Source organism: Gymnoscopelus microlampas, assembly GCF_963454915.1.
Source record: "Gymnoscopelus microlampas genome assembly, chromosome: 15".
Classification (NCBI taxonomy): domain Eukaryota; kingdom Metazoa; phylum Chordata; class Actinopteri; order Myctophiformes; family Myctophidae; genus Gymnoscopelus; species Gymnoscopelus microlampas.
Window position 1 is genome coordinate 32,235,540 of NC_139952.1, and position 14,493 is coordinate 32,250,032.

Below are 14,493 nucleotides of genomic sequence, written 5' to 3' on the forward strand. Positions count from 1 at the left end.
ATATAAACTGTACAAATACAGGTTCAGGTCACACAGCCTTCTTACCACTTTGTGTCAGCACACTCACAGTTGCATAGATGGTGCTCTGCACCAGTTGAAGGATGTCAGGGAATGTCTGGTTGATGTGCTTCCTTTCCAGGATGGCCTTTCCTTTGCCGTTTGTGACCTGAAAACATAAACCACAAAGGCTCAGACAATGGGCTTCTTGTGAGATCTGAGTTCAAATCACACTCCAAGTCTTGTCTTGCATGTCTCTCCTGTCTCTCTACACTGTCCTATCTAAGAAATAAAGCATAGCTACAAAGGTATCTCCGCCAGGCCAGGAGGACTATCCAGCTGTGTAAGTCGTGGGCTGCCCAAGGCAGCTGCAGGGTTAAATAACGTTTGTAGAGACCCTATTGTCAACTGACTGACTTACTATATCAGTCAGCGCAACACATTCAGCTGACTGAAGACTGAAGACTTTTTTCATGCCTTGGTTGTCCCACACGAGCCACCGTAGTCTGCGAAACAGACCAACGGCGTGTATACACATAGATATATATAAAGGCTAGATGGCTCAAGGGGGCGTCGCAAGCGCAGCTCAACCGCGGCCATCTTGCGACGGTCATTCATAACATTATGTCTATGGTGCATTTACTTTGAAATAACCATAGCGTGCTCAATTTTCATCCGATTTTCAAACGGTTTGGTGTGTTGTAAACACCAAAGATGTAGTTATGATACTGCTTTGGTGTTTACAACACACCAAACCGCTTTAAAATCGGATGAAAATTGAGCACGCTATGGTTATTTCAAAGTACGCACCATAGACATAATGTTATGAATGACCGTCCCAAGATGGCCGCCATGTGGCAACGTCGTACTCCATTGGCCAGCAGCCCGGGTGAGTCATCTAGCCTTTAGGCTATATATATCTATGTGTATACACAGGGACGCGGGAAGTACTTTAGAGCAAGGGGTGCTGGTAAACGGGGCACATGCACGCGCGCGCGTGCATGGGTCCCGCGTGCGCGCGCGCGCGATTTTTTTCGGGTTTCCCGCGGATAAAGTTACTTTTTTTGTTACTTTATTTCGGTTTTAGGGTTAGGGTTAGGGTTGGATTAGGGTTATGTGATTTAATTCTTTTGGGGGAGCCGCGCCCACCGGAGAAAATCTCTCACACACACACACACGCACGCCTTCAGCCTTTTTTTTTTTTTTCTCTCACAACGGCAGGGGGTGCTGCAGCACCCTCAGCACCCCACTTCCCGCGTCCCTGTGTATACAGCTGTTAAGTGTTTTGCCAAGTCCCGGAAAAGACGCGCTGTGATTGGCCAGTACAGACACTTTGATTGACAGTTGTGCCGAATGCTCATCCCAAAACATGATTTACGAGAATGTGGCGGCTCGTGTGGGACAACCAAGGCATCGATCCATGTGTCATGACAACTAATAACAGATTAATGAAAATAATAATCACTTTTGACCGCAGCAAATAGCATAAGTAGCGATATGCTTATGGGCTCCACTCTATTCTAAGGGGGCTGCTGGGGAAACTGGACGACAGGGGCAATTCTGCAAATAGACCCCACGGCCAGTCATTTGGGATCAATATGAGTAGGATAAAAAGGCTATTTGTTATTTTAGTCTGAACTTGTCGTTTAAGCCCTATTGAGAAACTTTCAAAAATAGCTGTTCACAAAGCGTTACACTGCGACATGTTGTAATTTAGAAAATATGTTATTTTGGACCATTTTAGAAACTTTTTTCTCTTGTAATGACACATCCAAAATAGGGATGCCAGATTGAAAGTGGTTAATAAAATATGTGTTTTTCAATTTGATTAGAAGAGGCACTTATATCGACAAAATATTGATTAAAACATTAGTAATTGGAAATCTAGGATCGGGATCAGCACCATCAGTCAGGCTCTAGAAAAGCCAGATACAGACAGACCAAACTAAAACCTCACCTGTACTCTCTGGAGAGAGCTAGTGAAGCTCGTCTTTGTATCCTGATGAAAGACTCCAAAAACGACATAGGCATTTCCATTCACTTCTCTACCATACAGATACCTAAAAGCACAGGTAAAGAAAGCTGTTGATGCAGCTAAAATATGGAGCAGACAAAAACAGAAACGGTCCAAAAAAGAAGAAAGAAACATTTAACTGCTGAATTTATGCATCATCATTCAGCGGTACAGTTTATTTTTTTCCATGCAACACCATTGAATGAATCCGGTGAAAAGCATAACTGTAAGCCCCTCCATGCACACACAACCCACTATCTTCCTTTACTTACACAACTTCAAGCATACCGTACATGATGTATCAACGTACTTAGCTTCAATTGTGACTTCAAAAGTTTCGCTGTCCACTTTGAAGAAAGTTTTCTCGGGTTTCAATTTAACCTCAAAACTAGGCAGCACTGTTAGACAGGGGTGAAAATTAAATCATCACTTTCATGAGAAGTATATTCTACGTTTTACATTATAAATACATATGAAGTTGATTGTTTACTTAGTAAAAAATATAATAATAATGGTTGGCTCACCGTATTCTTTGATCTCAAATTCAGCGGAGAACCTCTGCTGTGTGTTGCTGGGAAAGAAGGCCACTACCTTCCACACCCCAATACTACGCACACACACACACCAAAAACAAATTGATTTGACCAACAGAATTAAAATACTAAAGCAGTTGACAAATCTCAGTGATCCCTTAATTTCCAACAACAGGATGGCTTGACTGACAGACAGACAGACACTTTATTATTTTGATGGAGACAAAGAAAACGCACCTGGTAATATCAGGAATGTTATAGAATCCAGAAACGATCCCTGAGTCCAGGAAGACAGTGCCAATTTGAAGAATGATACCATCTGGGGTCTGAGAAACAACAAATAAATAACAAATAATATGAATAAGGAACTGACTTGTGAGAAACTAGATGTTGGATAAAAGTGTTTGTTTGGTTCTTCACATTGGTTCTACTAGGAGAAAGTCATACATATTCAAACAATATCTATCCATCTATCCGTCCTTCTGTTCTATACCGTTCTGTCTGTCCATCTGTCCATCTACATGTCTGTGCGTCTGTTCATTGGTCCGTCCGCCTGTAAATTGATATCATGTAATGTACCTCTATTTCAACGGCAGCTTTAGAACCCTTCTTAATTGGCTCTATGCCAGGGGTCACAGCAAACATCCTGTAATGAACTGAGAGAAAGAAATAGAAATGTACTGTATAATGAGAGACACACGTTCAAATATACCGCATGATGATACAGTGAGGACATTGTACAAAAAACATTATAGATTCAAGAGGGTTTTTTCGGGTTTAATTATCACTCTTATCTTATAGAGTTAAAATCAGCGACATTATGTTTTTTACAATATAAAAAGATAATAATGATAATAAGAAAAATAAACGTACAATCAAGTTGGCAATAGTACGAATAGGTAATAAAGACAGTTAAGAGTAAATAAGTCAAGCAGCATTGGGGAGTGTGTATAATAAGGTGGGAGAATAATTTACTAATTGGATATACTGTTTAGAATGTGCAATAGAGGTGTGTGTGTGTGTGTGTGTGTGTGTGTGTGTGTGTGTGTGTGTGTGTGTGTGTGTGTGTGTGTGTGTGTGTACACACAGTATAATTATAATTGTATATATATATAATATATATATATATATATATATATATATATATATATATATATATATATATATATATATATATACACATATACATACATACACACACACACACACACACACACACACACACACACACACACACACACACACACACATATATATGTATGTATGTGTGTGTGTGTGTACACAGTATAATTATAATTGTATATATATATATATATATATATATATATATATATATATATATATATATATACACACACATATACATACATACATACACACACACACACACACACACACACACACATATATATGTATGTATGTTACAGTTCATGTGGGGAAACCAGTACATGTGGGAGAAGTGGAACGAGGGGAGCCCGTGGCCGAGGCTCTTTGAGACTCTGTCCCATAAAGGAGTAGTTGTTATAAAGGAGTAGTTGTTAATGCTCTATATGCATTTTGTTAAATAAAACAGGGGGGGGGGGGTACTTGTACGTATGTTTTCAATTGGAAAACATGTCTGAAGACCCCTCTACCTTCTAACACTTACAATTAAACACTGTTAATTTAACATTGAGGATTCCACAGTGTACAATCAATGTAACATTTGCAAACGGTGTTCCAGAGGCCTTTTCTGAGTGTGCCATGTGCTGGATTCACCTTTACTGCTGGGGGTGTAGATGGTCTTGTCTGTTTGGATGAAGATGTAACCAGACTGGAAGGAGACCATGACCACCTTCTCCAGCAATCGACCCGGGAACTGGGCTTGCAGGTACACATACTGTGTCACGTTGAGATAATTTCTTAAAAGATCATCTGGAATCTAAAATCAGTAAAGGGAGAATGCATTTACTTTCTTTAGAATAATTGTCAATTTTAGTAGAGTATTATGTGCCTTTCAGTAACAGCTGTGAGGCTAAGATCATGCACAGTAATGTCTCCAGAGCTACCAAATACTGACAAGCAAAACAAAAATACTTCTTGAGAAGCATGGTCAGGGTAATTGAATGAATAATATCATGTTTATATATACAATAATACATTGTTTATGTTAGAAGGATGTTGCTTTTCAGATTATTTATTGTTTTAAAAGTGTCGACTGTTTTTTTTTGGTCAAAACTATGAGCTACACGCACTCTTTTGCCTATGAACAGAAACTATATTTTCCTCCCATTCCGAATGAATGATTTTTCTTGCCGTCACTTTTACAATGCCTGTGAATTGTGTTCTGTGTACGGTCCATGTTGTTTAACCTCAACCTTTGACATACTACAAAACAAATACAAACATGTCTATACAATCGAATAACTTCAGAAGAAGAGAACCACAAAACAAAGAAAATAATACAGTGTATAAATGGTAAATGTTGTGCTTATAAAAAGAGAGATTGAAGAGAGAGAGAGAGAAGAAGAAGACTATTGAAGAGATGGTTGTTGGTGAATCTTCTAGTATCTAGCAAGCCTGCGGTGTCTATTTCCAACTTACCGTAATTGGTGCCAGTGCCTGATAGTTGTTTTGACTCTCAAGTGTCACGTCTGTTTGGGCCAGTTTTGTGGTTCTGGTTGGATAGGACATCACCTTTATGTTGACACTGATGGTTCCTGAGCAATCTTGACACTCTACAAAAATGTTCTCTGGTGTTCTTACACGAAAAATGTTAGGAGCAGCCAACACCTGGCTGAGAACGGCCAAGAAAGAGAGGAGAGGAAAGAGTGAGAATTGAGGTGAGGTGACATCACCTCCCAAACATCTCCAAATTACATCTCATCAACAAACTGTACTACGTAGAGCCGATCGGTTTGGCCGATATATTGGCCAATTTGTCCAGTTTTGACGACATCAGTATCGGCAATCATGCAGCCAATGTGTCCTTATTTTTTACCTTTTCACATTTTTTCTTATATAACTGATCTACAACCTCACAACAAGTCGCAGCAGGCTTAAGTGGTTAATTAAGTGGTAATTAATAATAAAGTTCAGTTTCATGTGTATTTCTTTGTAACATCTATTTTCATAAATTGAAGTTCATTAAAGATATTAATAATAAAGAATTGTCTATCAAAAAGTTACTTGTTTATTTGTATTTGTTTGCTTATAACACATATATACACAAGCCTTTAGTATATTGTAAATCCATCATGGCTTCAACAACGTTCCCTACTGAATAATGCTGGGTGTTTATGGATGTGGTTACCAAAGGTGCACAGCATACCGGTCCTTGCGACCGCAATTGACACACACTCATAGCTGAGATAATAATAATAATGAAGAATTGTCTATCAAAAAGTTATTTATGTTTATTTTTATTTGTTTGCTTATAAGTCAATCAAATGAAGTTTTACAAGTAGATTTAAATATTTGGCATAAATAATCAGTAGTCTAGTCAGTAGACTCTCCACAAAGCATCTGACCAAGAATCTGGCATCAGTCGTTAAGCCCATAACTGTTACTTTTCAGAATTCCAATTCAAAAATAGCAGATCTACAAGATCTGCTATTGTAGATCGGCAATTCGGATCGGATTATGTAATTATCCAATGAGGCAATGCATGAGATAAAGCTCTCCTACTCACAGCGGAGCTCCATCAGCCAGTGAACTGAGAGAAGAAAAGGCCAGAGAGGCCATGCTCAGCCACAGTAGTGTCCCGTCCATACTGCCACCTGATCCTGTGTCTGATGACAGTGTTGTCTCTCCTGTAGCGCCCCAGATAACCTGCCTTTATCTTCTCCCTCACCCCCTTCCTCATGGTCAACTCCACTCCCCCTGTTCCCTGTCTCCAATCCTCACTCACTCATCCACCCCCTCCCCCAACCAAAGTTAAGTTCACCTGAATCCATTACACTGGACAGTTGAATACAGAGTGAACACTAACCTTTACTAACCAGGCAAGTCATTAAGAACAAATAATTATTTACAGTGGTGGCCTGGCAAATGGCCAGGTAGAGGGGTAGGGGCTAAATCTAGCGTCTTTAATGTGGATACATGTATGTTTTTATCGTTTAGCACCAACAGTAGCCTGTACTACACGGTAGAAATTACGACATGAACAAAACTTAGTTTGCTTAGTAATCCTGAATGTTGTTTACAGTCAGCAAACATAATGTTTAATCTAGCAAAAGGCCTTACTTGTCTAATCATTAAACCCAATTTGGGGTCAACAGATTGCATGATTTGTATTTGTAAAACAGAATAGTGCCATTCAATCTACTAAATTATGTTTTTCTTGTTCTTCCTAGAAAGTATTTTTCAGAAGTCCTTGCCATAATCACACAATTTTAAAATACACAAGTAAAACAAACTGAGCGAGATTTTAAAATAACTATTCTATCAATGATTTAATTGGTTATCTAGGAAGGTCTGTTTAAAACCACTCTTAGATTCAACTACGGGAGGTGAGGGGTGGTTAGAATTTTGTAATACCGTGTGGGGCTGGAGATAAGGATACTGCTGTACGTTTTATATCCCTGTCTCCCTCACAGTGCTGCCTTCAGCTAGAGCTTGTTAACCACTTGAGCCCTATTTCATTCTCCATTGTACGATGGTGTTGCACGGTGAAACACGCTTGCAATGTGTTGTGAGCTTGTAGATCTGCTTTCCCTATTTATGAAAATAAAACACACAAAAACATTTCTACAACCAAAATAGGGACGCCAGGTTGAAAGTGGTTAAAATGAAGTGTTGTGAAGCTAATTAGTGAGTGAAATGTAGGCTATTTACAGATGTCATTGTTTTCTTTGTTTGTTTTTAACACAAATTGAACTGTTTCCTCTCCCCAGTACTACCTCAGTCATCCAATCCGTCAGGTTTCAATATTATTTTAATAGTCCCTGCCAAGGACTGCCAAGGCAGGGAGCCACAGAAATAAAAACAAATATTTCCACATAGAAATAAACACAAGGTATAGCTACAAAAGAAAAATGAACCAAGAATTCTCAAAAACTCAGGGTGAAAAAAATAAATAAATCAGGATGAGATATACTGTACAGGTTTCAAAAGGTCACACAAACCAGGGGCAAATCTAGATTTTTTCCAGATCTAGGATCAGATCTTTAGGGGGGCTCGCCACAATTAATTACGTTACAACATTAATTATTACGGCATACATTAACACATGCATATCTCCTGAGCCCTTATTAAGGAGAGTTAGAAAACGAAAGTGTCCGAAAACAAAACTGAGCTGTTGGGAAATGTTTAGAGACAAACATACACCACGTTGTTTCCAGTCAGCAAACAGCCTTGAAACTAATTATTGACAACATCAATCCTAGTGACCCTAGGGGGCTTCTATCCTCATGTGCATCAACCCCTACAAACCATTCATTGTGGACACTGATACCAGTGACAGGGGCGCTGTGCTGCCCCATCTGCCTACATCTGCTCCCTCAACTGTGCTGAGCCTGAGCGCAGAGCTGTTGCCCGTGCTTTGGACCTGCAAAAAAATGTATGCCTGGGGCGCCCGCTGGCCGAGTAGTTAGGGTGTACTGTATAACACATTTATTTATTTATCAGGGACAGTGCACATTACTCAACATGTCAGTTTTTCACATCCACGTAAATGAGCCAGAGTTAGCCAGAGTTGGCTAACTCTGATGCCTGACAGTGAGTACCATTTGCTGCATGTCACTCCACAACACTCTTGTTGTTTCCTGTCAATATCCACTGTACCTATTTATGGGCAGAAAAGCCTGAAAAATTACTTCTAACAAGAAGAAAAGGAAAACAACTTGTCCCTCACCTGTATGGAAGGAGGTCCCTGTTCCGGACCAACCATGTATCTATGACCCGACTCCTCAAACCTGGCTGGTGGCTCTAGATACTAACAAGGAAACATTTCAAAACACTGTCGCGGTACGTCCTGTTACCACGGCAGAGAAGCTGGTCGCCGAGGTGTTCTGTTCAGTGCACTTGAGGAGCTAACACAGCCTCCAGGGGTGCAACTTTGAGGCCCAGTTGTTCCAGGGCAGGAGGATAGCTGTCAGTTGCTCTGCTCAGAGTGACGAGGACCACCACTCTCCTGCAACGGAGTCCAGGGACACAGAGGGGTCCTTGAGGGGGTTCCAGTGGGTCCCCAGCAAAATGAGTTAATATACAGTAACATCAAAATCAGTTTAACCACTTTGACACAATTTTATATTTTGGCTATTCGAAAGTAGCCAATCTACAAGTGAGTTTATAGATTGGCTATTCTCTCACTCTTTCTCTTCCCCCCTCTATATGTATGTATTTATTTAGGGGGGGGGGGGGGGCGGGTATCAACACAATCTTCTCTGATGGGGTCCCTGGCACAACACCATTTGAAATGGGGGTCGGTGGCCAAATACAAATCAATTAAGAGGTTTGAGAACCTCTGCCCTACACCTACAGAGGCTGGAGGAGCACACTGGCCACCCTGCTCGCGAGGCAGGAGGACTGGGACCTCCACCTGCCCCTGGTCCTGTGGTCATACTATATACTGTACAGGTTTCAAAGGTCACACAAACCAGGGGCAAATCTAGGATCAGACCTTTAGGGGGGCTCCTAAGCCACTGGATAACAATTACTTACATTGCAACATTAATTATTACAGCATACATTAATACATGCATATCTCCTGAGCCCCCATTAAGGAGAGTTAGAAAACTAAAGTGTCCGAAAACAAAACTGAGTTGTTGGGAAATGTCAAAACAAAAATAAGCAACTAACCAAACATACGCAACATTGTTTCCAGTCAGCAAACATAGCCTTTACTCTAGCAAAAGATATGTTGTCTAATTATTGACAACATCAATCCTAGTGACCCTAGACTGGGGCTTCCTCATGTGCATCAACCCCTACAAACCATTCATTATGGACGCTGATGCCAGTGACAGGGGCGCTGTGCTGCTCCAAGAGGGGGGAAACAGAAAGATGGTAGCAGTAGCACCCTACTACATCTGCTCCCTCATCTGTGCTGAGCGCAATTATTGTGTGACTCAACCAGAGCTGTTGCCCGTGCTTTGGGCCCGCAAAACAATGTATGCATGGGGCACCCCGCTAGCCGAGTAGTTAACCCCTAACCCTAAAAAATATAGAGTCCCCGGCTCGATTCCCAGGCCAACGAGACCATTTGCTACATGTCACTCCACAACACGCTTGTTGTTTCCTGTCAATATCCACTGTACTAATGGGCAAAAAAGAACTTGGCCCTCACCTGTATGGAAGGAGGTTCCTGTTCCAGACCAACCTTTTGGATGCCATCTCTCTTGATAGAGTAGACCTCTCCCTGTGGTGGTCAGTGGAAATCAGCAGAATAAAATTGTAGTTATTCTGAAACCTTACATAAGATCAATGAAGCGCTGTTTTTCTATTAAATCGAAATCACATTTTAATAAAATAAAACTATTGCAAAACCTCTTTAAGGCAGGAATAACAAAAAACACTCGAGCAAAGTGACAAAAAGCACATATTTATTCTGGGTAACTTTATTACAGGTGTCAACCTAAATACAACTTTAAAATCACTTAAAACACACCTTCTGTGTGACTTTATTGCAGTTTCCGCCTCACAAACACAGGCCATGAATGAAGAATGTCTGTCTCTACTCTAATGCTAAAGCATTGCAGCATCCGTTATGGCCTATTGTATCTCCCCTCCGGGTTCCCAGAGATCAACAAAAGGACCTTGTACCAGCAGCGATGGAAGTACTCAAATGTTTTACTTAAGTAAAATTATTAATACCCTATTGTAGAAATAGTCTGTGACAAGACAGTACATGAGTAAATGTACTTCATTACTTTCCACCACTGTGTACCAGTCTCTTCCAACCTCTGCTAGCTAGACCTTCGGGTTATCTGCATAAATTACTCTCTTATCTGTCTGCAATTAATCTCTCAAGAACAGATTCAGAGCTGCAAAGGTAAAAAAAAAAAAAACAGCAGAGGGCGCCGTTTTTCTTTTTGACGATGGGTTCCCAAATGATGCTGGGGTTTAAGTGGTTAAGTAATGACACAAAATGACTGTATAATGCAAAACAGTATAATTACAACAGAATTGTGTAATTTTTCCTCTTCCCTGTTACAACAGACCAGTTGTACCTTACTTCAGAATGATAGCGGACCACCTCAGAAATAGCTCTCACAAACCAGGACATGTGGAATTGCTAAATTAAAGTCTTACGAAACTCTTTAGGGTCTAGGGATGGATTTGTAACAAAGTAATACAGTTTGAATAACCGGGATGTTGAGCAGAGAGGTGCAAATAAGGGAGACCACACAGGTTTGGAGCAAAAGGTGCAGGGTGCTTTTACTCTTAAGCAGGATAATATTTACAATATTCACATTACTAAAGGCACAGGGCATAAACAAAAAGGTATGGCACTACCAGGGGACACAGGTGTTGCCAAAACAGCAAAAGAAGCAGCTAGGGTAAACCAAAGACAGACTAACTGACTGACCAAGTAGTATAGTGAAAACAAAAGCATGCCTACCCAACTAGTCTAACCAAACAATGTTCAAAAATACATAAGTGGCAACCACCCCTTACCTAGTGTGCTTAACAAAGGTTCTGCCTACGTGGTGTCTATGTATAGAGGCCTCTGTCTTTCCTGTACCAAGGCAGCAGCATATACAAGCCAAGAAGAAGAACAGATACCTAATAAATACTTCTAATAAAGTCTGCTCTGGGAACATAAATGAGGGCTACAAAACAAGGCTACACAGACAGGGCTACAAACAGGTGAAATGGTTGAGAGAGACTCACCTGAGGTGGGACCCAGCCTTTTATAGACAGCAGATGGTGGTGATTGGATGAAGGTGGGACCAGGTAACAGGTTGATTGACAGCTGATGAGACCTGTAGAGAGTGACATAGAGAAGGAGAGATAGACAAGGGGAGGAATACAGAATCCCAGACAAACCTACGTGGAACATAAAGCTTTCTGAAATGGTCATTATATGACCTATACCCTCTACGTTTAAGGAAATGCCCTGTTGTCACAGACCAATTTCACTTCAGAATGACATTGTGAGGAGGTCTTCTATTATTCTGGAGTAAAAATTGGTCTGTGACACTAAAAGACATTTCCATTTAATCCTAATCTGAATTTTAGAATGCTTTAAATTTGAAATTCCACTTCAGAATGTCCTTATATTTTCTGAGAGACAACATTCTGTAGGTATGAGTTAGTAATGAGTTACATTTTCCCAGAATTATTTTTAAATGATTTGGCCACATTCTGCTTTAGTTATGATTACATTTACAGTTCCACAGTCATTTGTATAATGTAATGTCAGGATTAATGAGCAAATCTGAACTATAGCATGTTGGAATTTGCTGGTATTGTTGCCCAGTGATCGATCAGTTGTTCTCAAAGTGGGGTCCAAGGACCCTCCTTGAGGGTCTTCCAAATGAACCCTTACAGGTCTGTAACTCTGAGCGTACAAGTGGAACCAAATGGGCGCTTTCGTGTCTATTTGGTTCCATTTGTACACACTCAAAGTTATGGGGGTCCTTTAAATAAATACGTTTGAGAGTCACTCTGGACCACATACCTTGCACATCAAGTTTACATAGTGTTCAGTTGTTACAGGAATAATAACAGTAAACATTTCATATAGTATTGCACAGGAACAACAAGACAGCCTCAGTATGTATAGTTGAGTTGCAGCACCATCTGGTGGACACAGTGACATGACATACAGACATACAGACAGACTAAGAGACAGACAACTTTGTAGCCTGGCTCCAGCCATTGTTTGGGAAACACTGCTTCAGAACAGCCAATCACACTCACAGTCAGTCTGTTTAAAAACAACTGTGTTTTATTGAAGGAGTATCCATGCGCTGTTATGAGGAGTCACACACACTACATGTTTCTGTAACTGGATCAACAATGTATTGTAGACCCACAAAGACCTAAAGACCTGCTCCTCTCCTCTATTTAAAACAAGAACCTTCTCTTATCCAGTTCCCTGACAGCCATTGCATGTATGCTGAGTTTAGCTACCGAGACAATGGAACAACACAGCTTCAGAAAAACACAGCCATGTTTCAGTTTCACTGCGAGACAGACAGGCAGAAGCAGGATGAATGCACTTTAGAGTTTATTTCCGTCTGAAGGTTGAGGGTCAGGATGGAAGGACAAAGGCAATGAAACAAAATAAACAAAAAGGCCACATCTCAATAGTATCTTCCTCTTAACGTCTCTCCTTGTGCATTGAACTACAGTCCACCGATAAGCATAATTTATAGTCTGTCGTATAACAATAGCAGATCTACAAAAATAACGTATCCACATATTCACAACTACGAGTTGACGCGTTGTGAACTTGTAGAACTGCTATTTTCGCCACGTGACACAGTCGTACGACCACGTGTAAATCAGGCTTAGACTGTGAGCATGGGGAGGGAGAGACACAGACACTTACAGTATTGAGACTCATCAAAACAACTACAACTCTGACCTCTCCTGTTGCATTAATAAACAGTTTGTACCTGGTATTCAAGGCATCAGTTTGCACACATTAGCAGCTAGCCAAACTAACAACACAAACTAAAGCGTAAGCAACGACATGCTAGCCTACCTGCTAGCTTTCACCAAAGCAACAGAGAGTTACTGCAGCTTCTGTAATGAGCGCAGTGGTGTAAATACATAGCATAAACTAACTAGATAGCTTGCTTGCTGACCAGTTAAACTTTTTGAACTACACCGTAAAGCTTCAAAAGTAGCATAACTTGCAAGCTGAGAGCCAGTGTTGCCATATAAAGTCGCTTGTATATATGTTGCCGGTTACGTTTTTGGTTATTCTTTTTAAAACGTTTTTTGGGCTTTTGCAGTTGTTTATTTGGGCTGCCAATTTAATTCTTTATTATGGTTGAAATCAATGGTTTTCAATAATTTTCATATCAAGGACCCCCAAATTAATATGCATCCGCGGACCACCATCTGAAAAGATTTTGTTCCAAGGATCCCCATACCAGATTTGTGTTGTTAGAATGTTTCAAAAAGATTCAAAATGTAGCACTTTTTCTCCAAGATCTTTTTTGAAAATAGCAGATCTAAAAGCCCACAACGCGCCGCGACGCAACGTGTTGTGAGCTTGTAGATCGGCTATTTTTCTTGCAAAATCCGGCAACACTGCTGAGAGCAAAGCTGGTGCTAAACTGTAGCATAAACTAGCAAGCGAACACATTCTCCTTCAATAGTGGTTATTACAGAAACAAAAGTGTCAAGGCAACACAATAAAAACAGAACTGTACAGCTCTCAAACATGAGATAGTATTATTAATAATAGCACGTAGTATGTAAATATTTTACACGGGTAGTCTCTGAAAACAGCTCAATACTGAGTGGAAGTCTGTCCGCCAAAAAAGTCATTGGTTTAAATGGTTTGTTATGGTCATATAAAACCTTATCATATCACAGATCTCATTCCAATGGAGTGAAATAAACTTTCTGATGAATACAGAAATACTTTCATGCTGCCTCTCCTATATGTAATCTGCCCAACTTTCTGACTGGCTTGGAGTTGGTCACAGGAATGCATCTGGGAGCCAATCAGAAAAGAGCGTTCGTTAAATATGTAAATTTAAGTTTCCACACACATTAACATAAAGCACTGATTTAGTTAAGTTACACAAATAATGTACAATTATGAGTTTTCAGTCATCACAGGCAGCCATTTTAGATGGACTTGCGAGTCATGTTTTTCTATGACAACAGAAGCATTGGACAGGACAGGTCTCATAGTATGTCTCTGTAGTGTTTAGTTTTTATATCTTTCTGTATGTATTATAAGTACAGAAATTTGATTTCCCCCCCCTAAACATTTCAACCATAAACACAGTCCAAAATCCAAAATGATTGATGTCTGTGTAGAATACAATGAAAGTGTAG

The 14,493-nt window shown here is 40.2% G+C and overlaps 1 protein-coding gene across 1 annotated transcript in view; it reads right to left on the reverse strand.

Moving 5' to 3' along the window:
• LOC311061739 (complement C3-like) overlaps positions 1-6,311 on the reverse strand; it is a 44,397-nt gene extending 38,086 nt beyond the window's left edge. Inside the window, exons 1-9 of the mRNA XM_084080431.1 lie at positions 6,215-6,311; positions 5,128-5,320; positions 4,303-4,423; positions 3,124-3,200; positions 2,782-2,870; positions 2,536-2,618; positions 2,322-2,409; positions 419-503; positions 46-166 (exon numbers count right to left, since the gene is read on the reverse strand). Of these exons, the coding sequence (XP_083936557.1) occupies positions 46-166; positions 419-503; positions 2,322-2,409; positions 2,536-2,618; positions 2,782-2,870; positions 3,124-3,200; positions 4,303-4,423; positions 5,128-5,320; positions 6,215-6,294 (937 nt within the window). The 5' untranslated portion in view covers positions 6,295-6,311. The remainder of the gene's footprint in view (positions 1-45; positions 167-418; positions 504-2,321; positions 2,410-2,535; positions 2,619-2,781; positions 2,871-3,123; positions 3,201-4,302; positions 4,424-5,127; positions 5,321-6,214) is intronic.
• Positions 6,312-14,493: the final 8,182 nt, after the last annotated feature.